Raw genomic sequence first — 24,506 nt, 5'->3', positions numbered from 1 at the left:
CTTAGCGACTGCTCTAAGGTGCCACAAGTCCTCCTTTTCTTTTTGCGAATACAGACTAACACGGCTGCTACTCTGAAACCTGATGTAAAATATTATATTATGTTTTTAATTTGGATAAATTTAATTTACCTCTGCTACATGCCCTTTGCAGACCACACCCTCTTCTTCCCCCAGCCCACTCTCTCAATCTGAACACACTTGCCTCCTCTCCTGTTTCATACACTCACTCTGATTTCTGCCCCTAGTTCCAGAAGGAGCTCAAAGGTAAGATTTCTCTGTTCTGAGAGACTCTAGTGCAAACCTGTTGATCCTTCCCCTCTGTCTGGCGGATGTTTCTATCATCTTGGTATCTGAACACTCTTGCCTCCTTTACAAATTGTGTTCTTAAACTATATTTTGTGATTTCCAAACACTTTTTTATGGGCCTACCTTAAAAAAAATTACTAAAAATTTCCCATGTGAGTGTAGCAAGGTAGCAGCAGTGTACTCAAATGTTCTGCCATAGCATTATAGGTGAAAGATCTTGCTCCATTGATCCAACATGCAGTTTTGGAGTTTCTTCTTTCCTTTTAAGGTGCCCTGTGGTGTATTGGCAGTGCTTTGCTGGGAGCTTTAATGGGCTTCTACAAAGAACAGGACCCAATGTGCTAGATGGATTTCTTCAGGTCTTCAGGCCTAACAAGTCTCTAGAGGAGCCTCCATTCCCTCTCCTTTGAACTCCAGTTGCAAGGAAGGGGGCTTGACACCTGCTGTTGGTGAATGAAAAATTGGAAAATAATTTCCCAGGAGGAACCACCAGCTATTCTCCACATAACATGCTTCAGCCAAATGGAGCTTTGGGGGTAACACCGGAGACTAACTCCAATGCATCTGCAGTTCTGGCAACACAGTGTTCAAAAGGCAGGAGACAGGCTTGGAAAAAAGCACATAGTTTTAAAAGTTTATAAACAAACAAACTACATTTATCAGAGTAGCAGCCGTGTTAGTCTGTATCCGCAAAAAGAAAAGGAGGACTTGTGGCACCTTAGAGACTAACCAATTTATTTGAGCGTGAGCTACAACTCGCTTTATCGGATGCATTCAGTGGAAAATATAGCGGGGAGATTTATATACACAGAAAACATGAAACAATGGGTGTTACCATACACACTGTAACCAGAGTGATCAGGTAAGGTGAGCTGTTACCAGCAGGAGAGTGGGGGGAGAAAACCCTTTGTAGTGATAATCAAGATAGGTCATTTCCAGCAGTTGACAAGAACGTCTGAGGAACAGTGGGGGGGAGGGGGAGGGGAAATAGTTTTACTTTGTGTAATGACCCATCCACTCCCAGTTTTTATTCAAGCCTAAATTAATTGTATCCAGTTTGCAAATTAATTCCAATTCAGCAGTCTCTCGTTGGAGTCCGGTTTTGAAGTTTTTTTGTTGAAGAATTGCAACTTTTAGGTCTGTAATCGAGTGATCAAAGAGATTGAAGTGTTCTCCGACTGGTTTTTGAATGTTATAATTCTTGACGTCTGATTTGTGTCAATTTATTCTTTTACGTAGAGACTATCCAGTTTGGTCAATGTACATGGCAGAGGGGCATTGCTGGCACATGGTGGCATATATCACATTGGTGGATGTGCAGGTGAACGAGCCTCTGATAGTGTGGCTGATGTGATTAGGCCCTATGGTGGTGTCCCCTGAATAGATATGTGGACACAGTTGGCAACGGGCTTTGTTGCAAGGATAGGTTCCTGGGTTAGTGGTTCTGTTGTGTGGTGTGTGGTTGCTGGTGAGTATTTGCTTCAGGTTGGGGGCTGTCTGTAGGCAAGGACTGGCCTGTCTCCCAAGATCTGTGAGAGTGATGGGTCGTCCTTCAGGATAGGTTGTGGATCCTTGATGATGCATTTGGAGAGGTTTTAGTTGGGGGCTGAAGGTGATGGCTAGTGGCATTCTGTTATTTTCTTTGTTGGGTCTGTCCTGTAGTAGGTGACTTCTTAGTGACAGTTAAGAGTGAATCAGCACCCATCCTCCTCCCACCCACCACAATATCTTTAAAGGAAGTGGTCATCTCAAAGGGACTTTAGCACTGATAAAGGTAGAATAATGTCCCAAGTGCATGGAGAGTGTGTGACAGTCAGATGTGCTGAGCTGTTGATATAAGAACACATGAGATCATCATTGTGGTTTTGTGTGAAAGCCCAAGTTGAGGTGTATGTTGCTCTTCAGTATATATTGGAGATGGAAGGAAAAGCCTTTTGGAGCATTTTATCCAAAGCATCGTAGGCAATGTATGTGAAGGTGGCAAGTAATGAAGCCAACATTTTGTTTCCACACTGTTAAAGGTTTTGAGTGGGTCATGAAGCAGCCTTAACTGTCACTAAATGTAGCTTTTGTTATACAGGCGTGGTTAGCTCATGTGAGTAGCTCCGCAGGGGCTCAGGAAGATAAAAGGGGAGCTGCATGTGCCTGGGAAGCAAGAGAGAACCTGTGCTGCTGAACCCACTGCAGGCTGTACCAATCCCTGAAGGCTGTGAGATGCTGCGATATGGCTCATTCCAGTCTGTGTCTATAACACTTTATCCCTGTGTGGGAAGGCAGTCTTACCACCAAGTGCAGTTGTGCCTCAGTTTCCCCTGTGGGTAGCAATTTTCTTCCAGCTAGGTGGGAGACTAGACGAGGTTTAGCCTCCAAGTCTTCCAGAATAAAATGTCCAAAAGAATCCATTAACATAAAGCCTGTCATCTGCTATCACAGCCTCAATGGTCTTCCTGCACTTCTCGGGGCCCACCTGTTCTCCCCTTTGTGGCGGGGTTTAGTCCTCCACCCCTCGAGGCAATAGCTCAATAGTTCTCATAGCCCTTCACAGGGTTTAGTCCCTTTGGAGAGCCTTGCAAGTTCTTCCCATTATACCCCTCCTTCCTCTGACCTTATTACCTCTTTCTCTTTTTCCTACTCTCTGCACCTTCTCCTGAGAGTCTTTGCAATCACTGCAAACAGCTGTGGCCCTTCCTAGGACAAGGTTAACTCTTTCCATGTCAACCCAGCACAGAGACTGCACACTCTCCCACTAGGAGTGTAGATATCAGTACACATGGCAGAAGTCCAGCTCCCTGCCAGCCCAAGAATGTAGCCTCTCATGGATTTTTGGAACCTGATACAGCCAGGAGTGGCTGCACTCCTCTAGCGTGTCTAACTACTGTGTTTGTCTGGCCTACTAGTGTGAAATATCACACTCATAAACCTTCAAACCTATTCATCTGTGACACCTGCAACCCAGACATGTGACTGAAATGTGAGACTTAGTCTTAAATGTAAGACTGCACTTAGGACAGAAGAATCCAATGCACCGCTACAGACTAGGGACCGAATGGCTAGGCAGCAGTTCTGCAGAGAAGGACCTAGGGGTGACAGTGGACGAGAAGCTGGATATGAGTCAACAGTGTGTCCTTGTTGCCAGGAAGGCCAATGGCATTTTGGGGTGTATAAGTAGGGGCATTGCCAGCAGATCGAGGGACGTGATCGTTCCCCTCTATTCGACATTGGTGAGGCCCTGTCTGGAGTACTGTGTCCAGTTTTGGGCCCCACACTACAAGAAGGATGTGGAAAAATTGGTGAGAATCCAGCGAAGGGCAACAAAAATGATTAGGGTTCTGGAACATGACTTATGAGGAGAGGCTGAGGGAACTGGGATTGTTTAGTCTACGGAAGAGAAGAATGAGGGGGGATTTGATAGCTGCTTTTAACTACCTGAAAGGTGGATCCAAAGAGGATGGATCTAGACTATTCTCAGTGATAGCAGATGACAGGACAAGGAGTAATGGTCTCAAGTTGCAGTAGGGGAGATTTAGGTTGGATATTGGGAAAAACTTTTTCACTAGAAGGGTAGTGAAGCACTGGAATGCGTTACCTAGGGAGGTGGTGGAATCCCCTTTCTTTGAAGTTTTTAAGGTCAGGCTTGACAAAGCCCTGGCTGGGATGATTTAGTTGGGGATTGGTCCTGCTCTGGGCAGGGGATTGGACTAGATGACCTCCAGAGGTCCCCTCCAACTCTGATATTCTATGATTCTATGAGACACCTGTATTCTTTTGATGTTTCACGCCATAATTTATTGATTATCCCAGTTTTCTTCCGACTGTGTGAATCACACGTAATCAGAATATCTCCCATGCAGATCAGCAGAAGCATTTGAACATTGAACATCAGATTCCCAGTTCAGACCCCTACTGCTTTAACTCCTGGAGTAATTGCCTCTTTGTGGACCACCAACTAGAGAATGACTTCACACACACTTTTCCAATGGGTGACACACTGTTTTCTAGACAGCAGTGGAAGTATTTATTCTAAAATTCGCTCTATTAACAAACAGTGCTTTGTATAACTGATAGTCTGAATCAGCAGCAGAAGGAGCACCGTAGAGCACAGCCCCAAGCATTTCAGATTTCCTGCAAAAGGGGCCCAAAAAAGAACTACCCCTATAAAATGAAACACATAATACATTCTTAAGATGAATAGAAATTTGTAGCAGGTGCTACCACAGCACCATAATAGTACATTTTGAGGGCTTATTATTTGCCTTTTGATTTCTGAGACTAAAGGATGCACTTGGGGGCCATGTTTTCAGATTCTTCTTCACCAAACATCAGAAGACTTGCAATAGAATCACAAGAATCACAATTAATAATCACAATTAATCACAATCAATAGAATCACAATTCCTGCTTCGAGCAGGGGGTTGGACTAGATGACCTTCAGGGGTCCCTTCCAACCCTGATATTCTATGATTCTAAGAGTTAGCAACACTGCATTTGGGCCCTGTAAGGCTAATCTGGAGGGAAGATGACTGAATGCATCTTTCGGTTGGCCCCCTCCCAGTGCTAGGAGAAAGGGGAAGGGCTGCAGAGGAGTCAGGATCCTGAGACTGACAGGTCCCTAGGCCAATGCAGAGAGGCCAGCACTCCAAATCAGCTGGATTGACAGGACTGGCAGGTGTGAGCCGGGGCTGCCAGGACAAAGCCAGGGGAGCCAGAGCTGCGGCAGCGCTGACCAGCTCCACCACTGGGGAGCCAGGGCTAGGATAACAACGCTGGCCATGCCACAAGCAAACTGGAGCTGAGCACAGCGAACTCCTAGGGAAAGTGACGGGGGCCATGGGCAGAGGGTTCAGTGGAGGGAGATGGTGTCAGACAAGAGGGACTTGAAGGCCAGACTGGGAGTAGGGACCATGACCCAAATGGGAGGGCTGATACTGGGGAGAAGCATCCTGCCACCTGGAGCCTGAGAGCGTGCATCCCAGGCCCCCACCCGCACCCCAGGGCAGGTGTCTGACCTATGGTGTCACCACAGCGCAGCCAGGACTTGGGATGTGTAGGAATAGGCTGTGACTAGCCCCCGAGAGTGTAGTTTATGGTATCCCTATGCCCATTGTGTTAGTTTCTGGATCATTTCACCGTCTCCATTTTTCCCTGATTGGTTTACAGTTGCAGGTTAATAAATTGTACGTGGTTTAAACTCAATGCAATGATCACTGGATCAGGGAAGTGGCCAGGGAGGAGAGAGTACCCCACAGTAGGAAGACCCTAGGCCCGGTCCTGAGAAACCCATAATGAGACTGGGGGTTAAGCCCCCAGTGATCCTGGCCCCAGCCTTATCGGGGTTACGAGGTCTCTGTCAGATGGCAGCAAGGAAGAGGAGTTCTTGAGCTCAAGCAGGCATCCAGTAAATATTGTTGAGGTGCAGACTCAGACCCTGTTACCTCCAATTCCACCTGGGGCAGTAGAGAAGCCAGGCAAATTCATCACAACAGCAGGACCATTCCCTGATTACATGTAGTTTGACAATGATATGAAAACTAACTGAGCGTACCGAGGATACTTGGGTTACCTGAGTTTTAAACCTGTTCCTGAACTCTTAATATTTGCAAGGATTCCGAGCTGTTTAAGGCCAGAAGGGAGCATTGTGGCCATCCAGCCTACCCTCCTGCATAATACAGGACAGAGAATTTCATCAAGTGATTCCTGCAACAAGGCCATAATTTATGATTGAGCTAGAGCATCTCTTCTAAAAAGACAATAAGCTTGATTTAAAAACTTCAAGTTCTGGATAATCCACTAGATCCCTAGGTAAAAATGTATAAACTCTTGGATTTACATAGCACCTTTCATCCCAGAGTGCTTCACAAGATAACATATAATAACTACAAAATACTTCTACTTCACCATAAAGAGAGAGGATTTAAATCCACAAACATTATGAAATTCAGTTGTAAAGGTTGCTGCCCAATTTCCCATTTTTTGGATTCTGGAGAACAGCTTATTCTGTTAAATGCAACTTTAATGCAGTGTAGACCTGGAAATTGCCCCAGCCTGTAATGCAACTTTAACACAGTGTAGACCTGGAAATCGCCCCGGCACATAAATAAGCTAAAAGGGGAAGTTGCCTGTTCTACACTATCCTTCTACTCTCCACTGCCATGAGCACTGGCAGCCCTTCTCTTCTCCCTCTGCCTCTGCCTGGAAGTTTTCCCACAGCTCCATCCAGCCTCTGCTGCATTAAATAAATCCAGCACAAGCTATACCTGTTCTACAACATCTGTAACTATGGACAAGCAGCAGGAAACGTAACTATTCCATTCCAGTTTTTCACCATGCTTAGCGCTGTGTAATCTGAGCACCTTTAGAATATTCTCATGTGTTTAAATTCTCAGCCTTAACATTGTGTTAATACACTTTTTTGTATTTAATTTCTTTGGCTATAACTGATCATACAGGGCTGGGGTCTCAGTCTTAGACATTGTCTTTGAGATCTCTTGGGGAAGAAATTATTATTTCTGAAGATCAGAAGATTATTATTTTACTAGGACAAGTGGGTTTACATATTCCCAGAAATGGATCCAACTATTCAAACCCAGAGAGAACTGATTTCCCTTTTACTGGTTCAGCCATGGCTGTTCTTGTCCCCTGTTCCACACTGGTGTTATACAGTAAACAAACACAATACTTTCCAACACTGTTAACCAGTGGTGGATGCTCAGGCACAGAAGTGGAGAAAAAGAAAGCTGGACTAGAAAGCTCAGTACTCTCAGAAAAGAAGCTACCCAGAAACTCAATTCTAACCAAATCCATTTCTCCTGTGGCATCATTTACACCTTCATGGAATTTGTCAGACACATAGGTCCCTACCTGTACACTCACTGTGCCTTCTGGTCTCCAGGAATACACCTGCTAATTGTAGTTTTCTTGGTGTTTAATTAAATTGGCCTTCTGGGAGGTTTCTGACTCTTTTGGGTCCTGTTTGTTGGATGTTCTGTTCCCTCTCAGCTGCGTTTTCTCCTTTTACTGTCCCTCCTAAATTGTGGACTTTTTCAGAAAAAACAAGGCTTGCTTTGCTGCGGGGCCTTGAAGGGTGCTTCCAACCTAATGTCATTTATTTATTGCTTTAATGTATTTTTAGTGTGGAGATTGCACAGCAGAGTTACGCAGGGAAGAAAGTTAGCCGTGATCTCACTGCCTCCAACTGTGCTCTGTTTCAGGTGCTATTATCACGCTGGACACATGCGCGCGCACACGCACACACACTTTCACTTGTGCACACTGTTCTGAATTCTGCAGCCTTCAGCTGACAAACAGGAGGCAAATTTTCTGCATTCAGCTCCCTGTGTCACCGGGCGGAGGGCCCTGAGTAAATAACAGGTTCAGTGCCGTATCTTTCTGTTCTTCCTTGGACATCAGTAGTCGATAACCCAACAGGTCCATGGCATCCTTGCACACATTTTGCAACTTTTCTATTTTCTGGAAAGGCAGGTTCTTCCTCCAGGCCTGGGACACATTCACTGCATCTCTGGAGCTGATGTCAAAGGCCTGCATCCCTAGGCCTTTCCCATGAGTAATGTTGTACACCCACACCTGAAGTTTGGGTGTGAAGTGGAGCTCTGCAAACTTGTACAACTGTTCAGCCTTCGCCAGGGGATCGTTGACAATATCTTCGTAGCGCACCAGCATGTAGCGGCCTTTGAGGAAGCTGGGAAGGGCCTGGCTGCCTTCAGTATAAATACGGATGTGACTTTTACAGATTTCTTGCATCACATTGTATGGCCCACTCTCCCCTTGGTTCTTCTGGGGCCCCACCACCATGTTACTGTCGCGCATCAGAGCAGCCACTGTTTTCTCACGAGAGTGGAACACAGCCCTGGGGTCACGAACCAAGTGAATGATTTTGAGATTCAGGGAGGGGTCAGTGAGAAGGGGATAGAGAACCATCAGATCAAAGAACCGGACCTCCTTGAGGACTGTGTGGCTATAGGTCTTGCAAGCCTCCTCCACCTTGCTGAATGGATACCTGCTGCAGAGGGTCTTGCAGGCGGTTTTGGAAATGATGTGGTTGCGCTGGAAGAGGTCACATGCAGGGGGGGAACACAGAGCCCGGCTGGTCTCCCACTGAAATAAATCAGATTTATTCCTCCGCGTAGACATGTAGGCATCAAACACAGACATGTCGCACAGAAAGACAGACCTGATGAGGTCACGTGCTGCCATCTGTAAGGTTTTGGCCCTGTTCTGGTACATGGCTGTCCACACGTGCCAGGCAGGCTCCATCAGGTAGAAGACATCAGGGTGCTGGCTGAAGAGCTGGCCAGTGAAGGAAGATCCTGACCTCCAGGAGGAGAGAATGAGAATGTGCACCTGAGCTGGTTTCTGTTCCTGCGGGGGATAGCTGCTGCGAAGCTGAGCGAGGAAGCACATGAAAACAATGGACTGAACTGCCAGGACCACTATCACTATTGTCTTGTTTGACTTCAGCATGGTGGCTGAGAGCCTAAAGAGGGGCGAGAGAGAGAGAGAGAGAGAGAGAGAGAGAGAGAGTGAGTGCATTCAGATCGTTGGGTTAACAAACACTGTGGGAAGCCAGACCACCCAGGACTGGGCCTCAGAGAAAACCGCAGCACCCCTGTTCTGGGGAAACAGAGCGCTGCCTTGCCAGCAATGACATTCTGGTAATAAATTTGAATGGTCTCTGGTGAAAGCAGATAAAAGGGACTGTGGGTCTGTTTGTGAGCCTACACACTAGGAGAGAGTGGGATTGAACGCTATATATGCCCACCTAGGTCTGCTGTTTCTGTGCTGTAAGTCACTACAGCGTCCTTGCTCCTAACCCTCCTCAGGCGAAAGAAAAATCACATTTTTTTTCTCTTTTCCTTATCAAGAAGGGATTTATATAGCCCCGGAGGAGCCAAAGTATTTCCCTTGATGGGGACTTGTCCATTTTTTCAGCCTTGCCCTGGATTGAATTTCACAGCTGGTGGGAGAGAGAGAAGCCTGGAAAGAAAGGAAGCCTTTGGTGAGACTCAGACAGCTGCATGGTGCAAAGCAGCTGCATCACAGTGGAACTGGGAGGGTCCTGGCTACATCCTGGCTAGTGCCCCCTGGTATGTTTAAAAATCAGAGTTCTGTTTTTAATTATACTGACTTGATGGTTGTTATTATTGCAGTATGGCCTAGAGACCCCAGTTGGTCTGTGTGATCTAATGAAGGAAGGTATTGTAGACACAGAGAACAAGACAACAATCCCTGCTTTGAAGAGATTACAATCCAAGTGGAAGCTGAGAGATAGCAGGTGGATGCAACAAACAGGTGAGAGAGCCCAGCTAACTATAACTGCAAATAAATAACTACTTCTCACAGTCCTCTGGGAGACACAGATCTAGCATTATTCTAAGTTTACAAATAGAGAAACTGAGGCATGGGGCTGACATATGACCTTCTCAGAGCCTCCCTTATGCACTGGTATCTGCACCATGACTTTCTGACCCCCATCCTGTGCTCAAGCCCCTGGCACATGCTTCCACGTACAGCCTCACAGGCATGTCTGTAAAGTAGAATCATAGAATATCAGGGTTGGAAGGGACCCCAGAAGGTCATCTAGTCCAACCCCCAAATGTCCCATTTTTAAACAGCTTGTCCCTGAAATTTGGAGCCTTAAAAGAGACCATCAGTTTCCTGTGCTCCCGACCTGCAGGGAGGCAGTGCAGGGATGCCATTTGCTCCAGGCCAAACTGTTGGCGGCAGCAGCCCTCCCAAACAGAGGCTGACACCAGCCACCTGACTGACTGCCAAAGCCTAGCGGGAGATGCCAAAGCTGCCCCTGGGCTAGGAGGAGCAGGGTTTGCCTGGCCTGTTCCCAGCGCAGGAGGCAAGGGATGAGGCGGGGACTAGCTCCCCAGTGGCAAGTGGTCAGGCTGCTGTGAATGGTTTATTGTGCCTCAGAGTCACGGGCAGGATCTGAGGCTCAGCAACAGAAAATCATCTCCGGCTCTTGCCAGCTGCTTCCTTCATTTTAATGAGAAAGCACGCTGTAAAGTATCAAACGCTCTTTATGTATAAACAAGGACAGCTTGGGGATGGGGTCACCACCACTGCTGTCGCTTCCGCATAAAACTGAGCGACAGGGTCAGCTCCTGCCCATCTCCCTGCCTTGAGTGACAAGCATCACCCCTTCTGCTGCTCACTAGCCATGAGGTCAGTCCCTCAATTAACCCCCCTATCCTGAGTGACGGGGGTCAGCCCACAGCTAGTCCCCCTACCCTGAGCAACAGTGGTACCCCTTCCTGCACCCCGAGCGACAGGCCCATTCTCACTGGTAATCTGGCACCTTTGCCAGATGGCACGCACTACCCTACCTGCTGAGCTTCCAGAGGAGCTGGTACGATCCCACCACAGGTTTCCTCTCCCCATCTGATTTGGGGGAAGGCAGGAACTCTTCATAATCAGCTCCTACCTTGAAGTGGCTGTCCTCAGGAACAGGCTGCCCCAGCTGCTAGGCAGGGCTCTCCCAGGTGGAGCAGGGTCAGCCAAATGAACGTGCTCACTTGAGAAGGACCTGGCACACCCAAAGCTGCACCCTAAAATGAGGCCTTGTTTACATGAGAAAGGGGAACCCTAAGGGGTGACTTAAAACCAGTTTAGTTAAATCAGTGTACAGGGCTGTGTGGACACTTGTAGTTAAGCATAAAGCAGGCTCATTTCATTTAGCAAAACTCAAGAAGGAATCAACTTTAGTTAAACGGAACTATGAGCATCCACACAGCCTTATACACCCATTTAACTAAGTTGGTTCAAAAATCACAGCAGAGGTTAAACCGGTGCAGCTTTGTTGTGCCGACAAGTCCTGAGAGTGACGCGGTTCCTTTCTGTTAGTGCGACAGTCAATATAACAGCCTGCACAGGTCCCTCTTTCAGAGCCTTAGATGGCAGCATATAAGATGTGATGAACAAGCTAGCACGTCTTAGGAGAGTGGTTTTCAAACTATGGGTTGCGACCCAGTACTGGGTTGCAAAATGGAAGGCACTGGGTCACGGCACCTCTGGTCAGCACTGCCGACGGGGCCGTTAGAAGTCCCATCGGCGGTGCTGCCTGGCTAAAGCAGGCTAGTCCCTACCTGTTCTGACACTGTGCTGTGCCCTGGAAGCGGCCAGCAGCAGGTCTGGCTCCTAGGCGGGGGGCCAGGGGGCTCCGCGCGCTGCTTTCCCCCCAAGCACTGGCTCCGCACCTCCATTGGCCAGTTCCCGGCCAACAGGAGCTGGGGGAGGCAGTACCTGTGAGTGAGAGCTGTGTGGAGCCAGACCTGCTGCTGGCCGCTTCCGGGGCGCAGTGTAGTCTGCGGTGTCAGGACAGGCAGGAAGCCTGCCTCTGCACCCTCGCTGTGCTGCTGACTGGGAGCTGCCCACGGTAAGCCTGCACAGAGAAGAGCTCTATGTTGAAGCAGAAGTTGTTCCAGTAAAAGGTATTACCTCGCACAGCTTGTCTCTCTACTACCCCTCTGAGCCACCTGCAGCCCAGTACCCACTAAGTCCACATTGCAACATCGGTGCCAGAACTGACTGGGAGGGGACAATGCGCCCTTCTGAGCCACCCACGTGCTCCCTGAAGCACAATACCCTCTACTGCCACAGTGGGGCATTGGTGTCATGATGGCTTAGAGTGGAGAGCACCCCTTACTGAGTCACCCACATGCTCCATGCAGCACCTTAGATTTTCCTAGAGGTCTCCCATCAGACACTGATCTGACAATTCTGCTTAGGTTCAGAGATTCCAAGGCCAGAAGGGAGCACTGTGATCATCCAGTCTGACTTGCTATGTAACATTGGCCAGAGTCATGCCCCAGGATAATTCTTGCAGATCTCTTAGAAGAATACCCAGTCTTGATTTAAAAATGCTCAGTGATTGAGAAACCACCACGCCCCTCGGAAGTTGTTCCAATGGTTAATTACCCTCACTCTTGGACAAAGAACTGGTATGGCTATGGGCTCTGCTGACAGGTGTTTGCACCATTCAGCTCTCCAGCTAAGTTAGACTGACCATGTGCTTGGGCACTGCCCTAGAGCTGTCCCCTGCTTCCGAGCACTGACTCTAGCACTAACTTGCTAGCTGGTTGAAGTGACCAGAGTTTGGAGGGCCCCAGTGACACTGGTGAAAGTGTGCACTCCTGCATCTATGCAGGATTTGATTTTGCAGGAAACACAGTGAGGGGAGAATAATTTGTCCAAAGCTGGAAGGTATTGCCCATGCATCCTTGGCTTAAACACTGATTGACAGGCAAGTACATGAGCCCAGAGCCCCACCTGCCACTTCTCCGCAGGTGTAAATAATTCACAATACAGAGCTCTTTGTATCTTGCGCATTTTTTCCTTATTATATATTATGCAACTGTGTTTAGCACTGATCTCGGGGTATGGGGCTGCAAAGAGACTGCATTTTCTCCTTTTGAGCTCCTTCTGGAACAGGACTCACACCCATGATGTGACGAGCACAGTTCCTTCTGCAGGAGCCAAGCTGGCACCGGGCCCCAATTACATTTCAATAAAAGTGTGTTGTTCTTGCCAAGTAACTGCTTTTCAGTTTCCAAGCCCAACTAAATAATAATCTGCCGATTGTCGGCATCATGTCCATCAGAAGCGCAGTGTTCCTCCACAGCAGTCAGAGGGGAAGGGCCCTGATTTAAGAGTCCGAGGGTTGTTCTTAACTTCCCATCACATTGTGGCTGGGCATTGAAGACAACCACAGCACTTCTGTGCTCCTTACCTGCCTGGAGAGGCCTGCCACTTCCCACTCTTCTGAAGGACTTAGAATGCGTCTAAATTGCAAATTAAGATGTGATTGGCACCTGGGTAGGCCTACCCCTGCTATCTTTAATCTAGCTAGCATGGGTAACAATGGTAGTGAAGACATGACAGCACAGGCTTAAGTGTGGCTAGCAACCCAAGTACATACCCAGGGTACCCAGCAGGCTTGTGCTGGGGCAGCTAGCCCATGCTTAAGTCCTTGCAACTACACCTTCACTGCTATTGTTACCCATGCTAGCTAGAGGAACGCAAGCGTGGGTACGACTAGCCATGCTACTGTTACACCTTAATTTGTGGTGTAGATGTACCCTGTGTGTGCTGGAGGCAAAGGGGGACTGAGAACAGAATCCAGGCTGCCTGCCTGCTGTGCCATTTGGACTCAGCTTTTGGACTAAAAAACCACAGCCAATATTTCTGCATTCAGCATCGTGGCAGTTCCAGCCACAGCTCACAGGGACCAGGCAGCCCTAGCTCCTGCCCCCCGCCGCCCCGCTTTCAGAAGTGAAGGCATGCTCCAGATTGACTCATTCAAACCCCTTAGTCAGGCTGGGGAAAGGGCCTGGCCCTCACCCTTCTGGTACCTCCGTTTCACCTGTCTTGATGCCCAATATTATGTAAATTGTTTTGGTTTATTTACCTCTTACTGGATCACAGGCCTCCATCCCCCACAGCCCAGGCCTCTTTCCTGCTCTGGGCTCTTCTTACACTGTAATTAGAAGGGCTGAGTATTACAATTGGGTCTTTAACATTTTTAGTGCTGTACAAACATTGTCTAATTGTTTGGGGTTCACAGTCTCAGCTGAGCCTCACATGCACTGAGCATCATGCTAGCTTCAAAGCCTCACACATGCTGGATAATTCCAGTGATGACAGCGTCTCATGTGCCATTATTAGTGATAATTTGTGGTATGGTAGTGCCCGGGGCCATCTGGTGCTGCACAAACACATAGCAAGAGACTGCCCCTGCCCCTTACAGACACGGACTAAGCAGACAAGGCAGACACGGGGCAGGACAAAGGGATTCAGCACATGCAGAGCCAGTGTTTACATACAGCATGTTAGTGCCACCTTTTGGGAAGGGGGCTGGATTTTTAACTCTTTGGGTGGGTTTTTTGGGTGGTGAACAGCTATAATGGACCTGTTGTAACACTTGGGGCCTAGCAGGCTTTCCCCAATTGTGAGCTCAGGAATTGAAAAGTAGGTGAAAAGTTTATAAAATGTACCTCCAACAATAAATGTTGATGGGAAAGGTGCCAAAGGGCTGGCGTGCAGGTCAGCCCCTCACACAGCCTTAGCACGGATGCCTCACACACCAGGCCTGAGGTCAGAGCATAGGGTTGCCAGCTTTGGTTGGATGAATTCCTGGAGGTTTCATCACATGACATTATCTTTAATTAAAGATTAATCTTTAATTCCTGAAGACTCCAGGACAATCCTGGAGGGTTGGCAGCCCTATCAGAGCAGCTGAGCACAGGCTGCTCCCACTGTTTTCTGCTGGCAGGGTGGGCTCTCAGCACCTAGCAGTCAGAACATAAGAATGGCCAGACCCCTGGAGGAAAATTCCTTCCTGACCCCAAATATGGTGATCAGTTAGACCCTGAGCATGTAGGCAAGACCCACACCGCAGATAAATGGGAAAATAGTTGGCAGTCTTGGCCGTGTTCCGGTACGGTAGTCCGTTGTCCATATCACCAATCCATTAACTGGTGCCTTGCATGGCCTGTCTGTTTTCCCATGGGCTGGGAACTGAGCAGTAGTGAATGAGGTGCCGGGGAGGAGAGTCCTAGATTTAGTCTTTCTGAAGGAGACACTAAGACAAGATGCCATGCTTCCAGGAGAAAAATCTCCTTGACTTAGAATTGCTGTCTACCTTTATTAAAAGGTTCAACAAGGACAAGTGCAGAGTCCTGCACTTAAGATGGAAGAATCCCATGCGCCGCTACAGACTAGGGACCGAATGGTTAGGCAGCAGTTCTGCAGAGAAGGACCTAGGGGTGACAGTGAACGAGAAGCTGGATATGAGTCAACAGTGTGCCATTGTTGCCAAGAAGGCCAATGGCTTTTTAGGGTGTATATGTAGAGACGTTGCCAGCAGATAGAGAGACGTGATCGTTCCCCTCTATTCGACATTGGTGAGGCCTCATCTGGAGTACTGTGTCCAGTTTTGGGCCCCACATTACAAGAAGGATGTGGAAAAATTGCAAAGAGTCCAGCGGAGGGCAACGAAAATGATTAGGGGACTGGAACACATGACTTATGAGGAGAGGCTGAGGGAACTGGGATTGTTTAGTCTGCGGAAGAGAAGAATGAGGAGGGATTTGATAGCGGCTTTCAACTACCTGAAAGGGGGTTCCAAAGAGGATGGATCTAGACTGTTCACAGTGATAGCAGATGACAGAACGAGGAGTAATGGTCTCAAGATACAGTGGGAGAGGTTTAGGTTGGATATTAGGAAAAACTTTTTCACTAGGAGGGTGGTGAAACACTGGAATGCGTTACCTAGGGAGGTGGTGGAATCTCCTTCCTTAGAAGTTTTTAAGGTCAGGCTTGACAAAGTCCTGGCTGGGATGTTTTAGTTGGGGATTGGCCCTGCTTTGAGCAGGGGGTTGGACTAGATGACCTCCTGAGGTCCCCTCCAACCCTGATATTCTATGATTCTATGAATTTCATCTTGTTGAATTCAGACTAATTCTTTAATTTGTCAAGGTTGTTTTGAATTCTAATCCTGTCCTCCATAGATCTTGCAACCCCTCCCAGCTTGGTGCCATCTTCAAATGTTATAAGCATATTCTTCACTCCATTATGTAAGTCATTAATGAAAATATTGAATGGTCCCAAACCCAGGAGTGGTCCCTGTGGGACCCCACGAGAGACATCCTTCTAGTTTGACTGCAAACCATTGAGAACTACTCTTTGAGTACCGTCTTTCAAACAGTGGCACAGTCTTTTAACAAGTGGTCCACTCACCTTAGAGTAATTTCATCTAGACCACATTTCCCTAGTGCAGTGTTTCCCAAACTTGGGACGCCACTTGTTCAGGGAAAGCTCCTGGCGGGACCGGCCAGTTTGTTTAACTATCGCGTCTGCAGGTTCGGCTGATCGCAGCTCCCACTGGCCGTGGTTTACCGCTGCAGGCCAATGGGGGCTGCGGGAAGTGGCGCAGGTGAAGGGACGTATCAGCTGCCACTTCCCACAGCCCCAAGACCGGGTCAAAGCCCCTCTCCAGCCACTCCCCATCATTGAGGTTCCATTTTAGTGAGTAGCTGTGAATATTCTGGGTCCTTTTCCGAAAATTTGAGGACTTCAATAGCACAGATACAGGTGTGAGGTCTTTTTTAGGAGTGGTGGGTGAAGTTCTGTGGCCTGCATTGTGCAGGAGGTCAGACTAGATGATCATAATGGTCCCTTCTGACCTAAATATCTATGAATCTATGAATCTATGAATCTATGAAAAAGACACCCAGAGGAAAGCAGTACATACTGACTTTCATGGATTTTGCCACCCGATGGCCGGAAGCAGTAGCTCTAAGCAACACCAGGGCTAAAAGTGTGTGCGAGGCACTAGCAGACATTTTTGCCAGGGTAGGTTGGCCCTCCGACATCCTCACAGATGCAGGAACTAATTTCCTGGCAGGAACTATGGAAAGCCTTTGGGAAGCTCATAGGGTAAATCACTTGGTTACCACTCCTTACCACCATCAAACAAATGGCGTGGTGGAGAAGTTTAATGGAACTTTGGGGGCCATGATATATAAATGAGCACTCCAATGATTGGGACCTAGAGTTGCAGCAGTTTCTCTTTGCCTACAGAGCTGTACTACATCCCAGTTTAGGGTTTTCCCCATTTGAACTTGTATATGGCCGCAAGGTTAAGGGGCCATTACAGTTGCTGGAGCAGCAATGGGAGGGGTTTACACCTTCTCCAGGAACTAACATTCTGGATTTTGTAACTAACCTACAAAACAGCCTCCAAACCTCTCTAGCCCTTGCTAAAGAAAACCTACAGGATGCTCAAAAAGAGCAAAAAGCCTGGTATGATAAACATGCCAGAGAGCATTCCTTCAAAGTAGGGGACCAGGTCATGGTCTTAAAGGTGCTCCAGGCCCATAAAATGGAAGCGTCGTGGGAAGGGCCATTCATGGTCCAAGAGTGCCTGGGAGCTGTTAATTATCTCATAGCATTCCCCACTTCAAACCGAAAGCCTAAGATGTACCATATTAATTCTCTAAAGCCCTTTTATTCCAGAGAATTAAAGGTTTGTCAGTTAACAGCCCAGGGAGGAGATGACGCTGAGTGGCCTGAAGGTGTCTACTACGAAAGGAAAAGTGATGGTGGCATGGAAGAGGTGAACCTCTCCATGACCCTTGGGCATATGCAGCGACAGCAGATCAAGGAGCTGTGCACTAGCTACCTGCCAACGTTCTCAGCCACCCCAGGACTGACTGAAAGGGCATACCACTCCATTGACACAGGTAATGCTCACCCAATTAAAGTCCAACCTTACCGGGTGTCTCCTCAAGCTAAAACTGCTATAGAATGGGAGATCCGGGATATGCTACAGATGGGCTTAATCTGCCCCTCCCGCAGTGCATGGGCATCTCCAGTGGTTCTAGTTCCCAAACCAAAAGGGGAGATACGTTTTTGCATGGACTACCGTAAGCTAAATGCTGTAACTCGCCCAGACAACTATCCAATGCCATGCACAGATGAATTTTTGGAGAAGCTGGGATGGGCCCAGTTCATCTCTACTTTGAACTTAACCAAGGGGTACTGGCAGGTACCACTAGATAAATCCGCCAAGGAAAGGTCAGCCTTCATCACACATGCTGGGTTGTATGAATTTAATGTGCTCCCTTTTGCGCTGCGGAATGCACCCGCCACCTTCCAAAGACTTGTAGATGGTCTCCTAGAGTTATTGGGAGAATATGCAGTCACCTACCTTGACAATGTGGCCATATTTCAGATTCCTGGGCAGAACACCTGGAACATCTACAAAAAGTCTTCGACAGGTTTCAGAGTAACAGCCGTGTTAGTCTGTATTCGCAAAAAGAAAAGGAGTACTTGTGGCACCTTAGAGACTAACCAATTTATTTGAGCATAAGCTTTCGTGAGCTACAGCTCACTTCATCGGATGCATACCGTGGAAAATACAGAAGATGTTTTTATACACGCAGACCATGAAAAAATGGGTGTTTATCACTACAAAAGGTTTTCTCTCCCCCCGAAACCCCACTCTCCTGTTGGTAATAGCTTATCTAAAGTGATCACTCTCCTTACAATGTGTATGATAATCAAGGTGGGGCATTTCCAGCACAAATCCAGGTTTCCTCCCCCCCCACCACACCCCACTCTCCTGTTGGTAATAGCTTATCTAAAGTGATCACGCTCCTTACAATGTGTATGATAATCAAGGTGGCCCATTTCCAGCACAAATCCAGGGTTTAACAAGAACATCTGAGGAACAGTGGGGGGGGGAGGAATAAACAAGGGGAAATACATTACTTTTTATAATGAATCAACCATTCCCAGTCTCTATTCAAGCCTAAGTTAATTGTATCCAATTTGCAAATTAATTCCAATTCAGCAATCTCTCTTTGGAGTCTGTTTCTGAAGTTTTTCTGTTGTAATATCGCAACTTTCATGTCTGTAATCGCGTGACCAGAGAGATTGAAGTGTTCTCCAACTGGTTTATGAACGTTATAATTCTTGACATCTGATTTGTGTCCAATTATTCTTTTACATAGAGACTGTCCAGTTTGACCAATATACATGGCAAAGGGGCATTGCTGGCACATGATGGCATATATCACATTGGCAGATGTGCAGGTGAACGAGCCTCTGATAGTGTGGCTGATGTTATTAGGCCCTGTGATGGTGTCCCCTGAATAGATATGTGGACACAGTTGGCAACGGGCTTTGTTGCAAGGATAAGTTCCTGGGTTAGTGGTTCCGTTGTGTGGTATGTGGTTTCTGGGGAGTATTCACTTCAGGTTGGGGGTCTGTCTGTAGGCAAGGACTGGCCTGTCTCCCAAGATTTGTGATGGTGTTGGGTCGTCCTTCAGGATAGGTTGTAGATCCTTGGTAATGCGTTGGAGGGGTTTTAGTTGAGGGCTGAAGGTGACAGCTAGTGGCGTTCTGTTATTTTCTTTGTTAGGCCTGTCCTGTAGTAGGTGACTTCTGGGAACTCTTCTGGCTCTATCAATCTGTTTCTTCACTTCCGCAGGTGGGTATTGTAGTTGTAAGAATGCTTGATAGAGATCTTGTAGGTGTTTGTCTCTGTCTGAGGGGTTGGAGCAAATGTGGTTGTATCGCAGAGCTTGGCTGTAGACAATGGATCGTGTGGTGTGGTCAGGGTGAAAGCTGGAGGCATGTAGGTAGGAATAGCGGTCAGTAGGTTTCCGATATAGGGTGGTGTTTATGTGACCATTGTTTATTAGCACTGTAGTGTCCGGGAAGTGGATCTCTTGTGTGGACTGGACCAGGCTGAGGTTGATGGTGGGATGGAAATTGTTGAAATCATGGTGGAATTCCTCAAGGGCTTCTTTTCCATGGGTCCAGATGATAAAGATGTCATTAATATAGCACAAGTAGAGTAGGGGCGTTAGGGGACGAGAGCTGAGGAAGCATTGTTCTAAGTCAGCCATAAAAATGTTGGCATACTGTGGGGCCATGTGGGTACCCATAGCAGTGCCACTGATTTGAAGGTATACATTGTCCCCAAATGTAAAATAGTTATGGGTAAGGATAAAGTCACAAAGTTCAGCCACCAGGTAGTGGTGAACTATAGGGGATAGTGTTCTTGACGGCTTGTAGTCCATCTTTGTGTGGAATGTTGGTGTAGAGGGCTTCTATATCCATAGTGGCCAGGATGGTGTTATCAGGAAGATCACCGATGGATTGTAGTTTCCTCAGGAAGTCAGTGGTGTCTCGAAGGTAGCTGGGAGTGCTGGTAGCTTAGGGCCTGAGGAGTGAATCTACATAGCCAGACAATCCTGCTGTCAGGGTGCCAATGCCTGAGATGATGGGGTGCCCAAGATTTCCAGGTTTATGGATCTTTGGTAGTAGATAGAATATCCCAGGTCGGGGTCCCAGGGGTGTGTCTGTGCAGATTTGATCTTGTGCTTTTTCAGGGAGTTTCTTGAGCAAATGCTGTAGTTTCTTTTGGTAACTCTCAGTGGGATCAGAGGGTAACGGCTTGTAGAAAGTGGTGTTGGAGAGCTGCCGAGCAGCCTCTTGTTCATACTCCAACCTATTCATGATGACGACAGCACCTCCTTTGTCAGCCTTTTTGATTATGATGTCAGAGTTGTTTCTGAGGCTGTGGATGGCATTGAGTTCTGCACGGCTGAGGTTGTGGGGCAAGTGATGCTGCTTGTCCACAATTTCAGCCCGTGCACGTCAGCAGAAGCACTCTATGTAGAAGTCCAGTCTGCTGTCTCGACCTTCAGGAGGAGTCCACCTAGAATCCTTCTTTTTGTAGTGTTGGTAGGGAGGTCTCTGTGGATTAGTATGTTGTTCAGAGGTGTGTTGGAAATATTCCTTGAGTCGGAGACGTCGAAAATAGGATTCTAGGTCACCACAGAACTGTATCATGTTCGTGGGGGTGGAGGGGCAGAAGGAGAGGCCCCGAGATAGGACAGCTGCTTCTGCTGGGCTAAGAGTATAGTTGGATAGGTTAACAATATTGCTGGGTGGGTTGAGGGAACCATTGCTGTGGCCCCTTGTGGCATGTAGTAGTTTAGAAAGTTTAGTGTCCTTTTTCTTTTGTAGAGAAGCAAAGTGTGTGTTGTAAATGGCTTGTCTAGTTTTAGTAAATTCCAGCCACGAGGAAGTTTGTGTGGAAGGTTGTTTTTTTATGAGAGTATCCCGTTTTGAGAGCTCATTCTTAATCTTTTCCTGTTTGCTGTAGAGGATGTTGATCAGGTGGTTCTGCAGTTTCTTTGAGTGTGTGTGGCACAAGCTGTCAGCATAGTCTGTGTGGTATGTAGATTGTAATGGATTTTAGGAGGCAGGACTAACTGTTAAGGCTAAGAAGTGTCAAATAGGCCTCAACAGAGTGACTTACCTTGGACACCAGGTGGGTCAAGGAATATCAACCCCCTACAGGCCAAAGTGGATGCTATCCAAAAGTGGCGTGTCCCAAAGTCAAAGAAATAGGTCCAATCATTCTTAGTCTTGGCCGGATATTACAGGCGATTTGTACCGCAATACAGCCAAATCACCCCCCACTGACAGACCTAACCAAAAAGAAACAGCCAAATGCAGTTCAGTGGACTGAAGAGTGTCAGAAGGCCTTTAACCACCTTAAAGCGACACTCATGTCTGACCCTGTGCTAAGGGTCCCAGACTTTGACAAATCGTTCCTAGTAACCACAGATGTATCCGAGCGTGGTGTGGGAGCAGTCTTTATGCCAGAAGGACCGAATCAAGAGTTCCATCCTGTCGTGTTTTTCAGCAAGAAGCTGTCTGAGAGGGAAAGCCACGGGTCAATCAGTGAAAAGGAATGTTATGCTATTGTCTACGCTCTGGAAAAGCTATGCCCACACGTTTGGGGACTGCGTTTCACCTGCAAACCAACCATGCTGCGCTACAGTGGCTTCATACCACCAAGGAATATAACAAAAAACTTATTCGGTGGAGTTTAGCTCTCCAAGATTTTGATTTCGACATCCAGCACATCTCAAAAGCTTCTAACAAAGTGGCTGATGCACTCTCCCGTGAAAGTTTCCCAGAATCAACTGGTCCAAATCATCCTTAAGATGTGGGAAATATTGTTAGTCTTTATACAGTTAGTAGTATATTTAGACATGCATGTGTCTTATTAACTCTGTTTTCTCCTAGAGCTCCAGGAAGAAATTACAGCCAGTGTTTCACCCTATCTGTGATTTGGGGGGGTGTGTCACAAATATAAAGGGAAGGGTAACCACCTTTCTGTATACAGTGCTATAAAATCCCTCCTGGCCACAGACAACATCCTGTTACATGTAAAGGGTTAAGCTCAGCTAACCTGGCTAGCATCTGACCCAAAGGACCAATAAGAGGACAAGATACTTTCAAATCTTGGGGGGGAAAGGCTTTTGTTTGTGCTCTTTGTTTACATGGTTGTTCTCTCTTGGGACTGAGAGAGGCCAGACAGAAATCCATCTTCTCCAACCCATCTTAATCCAAGTCTCCAATATTCAAACCAGTATAGGTAAGCCAGGCAAGACAGATTAATTTATCTTTTGTTTTATGTGAATTTTCTCTGTGTTAAGAGGGAGGTTTATTTCTGTTTTGTGTTACTTTAAGGTTTTGCCCAGAGGGGGATCCTCTGTATTTTGAATCTGAATACCCTGTAAAGTATTTTCCATCCTGATTTTACAGAGATAATTTTTACCTTTCTTTTTTTTAATAAAATCCTTCTTTTAAGAACCTGACTGATTTTTCCATTGTTCCAAGATTCAGGGGTTTGGGTCTTTGATGATTATGTAACAAATTGGTTAGGATATTATCATCAAACCTCCCCAGGAAAGGGGGTGTGTAGGCCTTGGGGGGATATTTTTGGGGAAGACATCTCCAAGTGGTCTCTTTCCCTGTTCTTTGTTTAAAACGCTTGGTGGGTGGCAGCATACTGTTCAAGGACAAGGCAAAGTTTGTACCTTGGGGAAGTTTTTAACCTAAGTTGGTAAGAATAAGCTTAGGGGGTCTTTCATGTGGGTCCCCACATCTGTACCCTAGAGTTCAGAGTGGGGAAGGAACCCTGACACACGCATTGACGAGCTAGTTGATCAGTTAGGCAAGGCCCAATACCTAACCACTCTGGACCTGACCAAAGGATATTGGCAAATTCCCCTAGCTGAGAATGCCAAGGAAAAGACTGGTTTCAGAGTAGCAGCCGTGTTAGTCTGTATCCGCAAAAAGAAAAGGAGGACTTGAGACTAACAAATTTATTTGAGCATAAGCTTTCATGAGCTACAGCTCACTTCATCAGATGCATTCAGTGGAAAATACAGTGGGGAGATTTATATACACAGAGAACATGAAACAATGGGTGTTACCATACACACTGTAACGAGAGTGATCAGGTAAGGTGAGCTATTACCAGCAGGAGAGTGCGGGGGGGCGGAACCTTTTGTAGTGATAATCAAGGTGGGCCATTTCCAGCAGTTGACAAGAACATCTGAGGAACAGCGGGTGGGGGGTGGAATAAACATGGGGAAATAGTTTTACTTTGTGTAATTTCCCTATACCCAATGGCCTGTTCCAATACACTGTCCTCCCTTTCGGACTCCATGGGGCCCCTGCAACATTCCAACGACTTATGGACAAATTGCTGCGACCCCATGCCAAGTATGCCACCGCCTATCTAGACGATATAGTCATCCATAGCCCTGACTGGGAAACGCACCTAGGAAAAGTAGAAGCAGTGCTAGACGTTTTGCAGAAGGCCGACCTCACTGCCAACCTTCTCAAGTGTGTGATAGGACTAGCTGAGGCCAGATACCTCGGGTACGTAGTAGGGAGAGGTTTGGTGAAACCCCAATGGAACAAAGTGGAGGCAATACAAGGTTGGCCTTGACCAGTCCGCAAAAAGCAGGTCAGAGTATTTCTAGGGATAGTAGGATACTATCGGAGATTCATCCCTCATTTTGCCACAAAATTGATGGGCCATTGATGGATTTGATAAAGGCTCAGGGCCCCGAGATAGTAAAGTGGACTGACGTGGCAGAAGGAGCATTTGCAGATTTAAGGACAGCCCTTTGCTGCCATCCAGTACTCATAGCCCCAGACTTCGAGAAGGAATTCATCCTACAAATAGATGCCTCGGAGGTAGGGCTAGGAGCCATCCTTTCGCAGATGGTAGGGGAGGAGGAACACCCGACCTTGTACCTCAGCCGCAAACTCCTCCCCAGGGAACAAAAGTACGCCATCGTTGAAAAGGAATGTCTGGTGCTAAAATGGGCTATGGAGACTCTCTGCTACTAACAGAGACTTGGTGGGATAACTCACATGACTGGAGTACTGTCATGGATGGATATAAGCTGTTCAGGAAGGACAGGCAGGGCAGAAAAGGTGGGGGAGTTGCACTGTATGTAAGGGAGCAGTATGACTGCTCAGAGCTCAAGTATGAAACTGCAGAAAAACCTGAGTGTCTCTGGATTAAGTTTAGAAGTGTGAGCAACAAGAGTGATGTCGTGGTGGGAGTCTGCTATAGACCACCGGACCAGAGGGATGAGGTGGATGAGGCTTTCTTCCGGCAACTCGCAGAAGCTACTAGATCGCACGCCCTGGTTCTCATGGGCGTCTTTAATCACCCTGATATCTGCTGGAAGAGCACTACAGCGGTGCACAGACAATCCAGGAAGTTTTTGGAAAGTGTAGGGGACAATTTCCTGGAGCAAGTGCTGGAGGAACCAACTAGGGGC

At 47.3% G+C, this 24,506-nt stretch overlaps 1 protein-coding gene across 1 annotated transcript; it reads right to left on the bottom strand.

The window, feature by feature from the left end:
• Window positions 1–7,629: 7,629 nt before the first annotated feature.
• Window positions 7,630–8,784, bottom strand: CHST4 (carbohydrate sulfotransferase 4). Its single transcript, XM_073307046.2, has one exon. It carries the CDS (start codon window positions 8,782–8,784, stop codon window positions 7,630–7,632), a length of 1,155 nt encoding a protein of 384 aa, XP_073163147.1.
• Between the last annotated feature and the right edge of the window lie 15,722 nt (window positions 8,785–24,506).

This window comes from Lepidochelys kempii, chromosome 12 (genome assembly GCF_965140285.1).
Source record: "Lepidochelys kempii isolate rLepKem1 chromosome 12, rLepKem1.hap1, whole genome shotgun sequence".
Taxonomy (NCBI): Eukaryota; Metazoa; Chordata; order Testudines; family Cheloniidae; genus Lepidochelys; species Lepidochelys kempii.
This window is presented reverse-complemented; position numbering and strand designations above follow the sequence as displayed.

Coding starts and splice junctions, on each gene's coding strand:
- CHST4 (XM_073307046.2), bottom strand. CDS start 8,784: ATGCTGAAGTCAAACAAGACAATAGTGATAGTGGTCCTGGCAGTTCAG.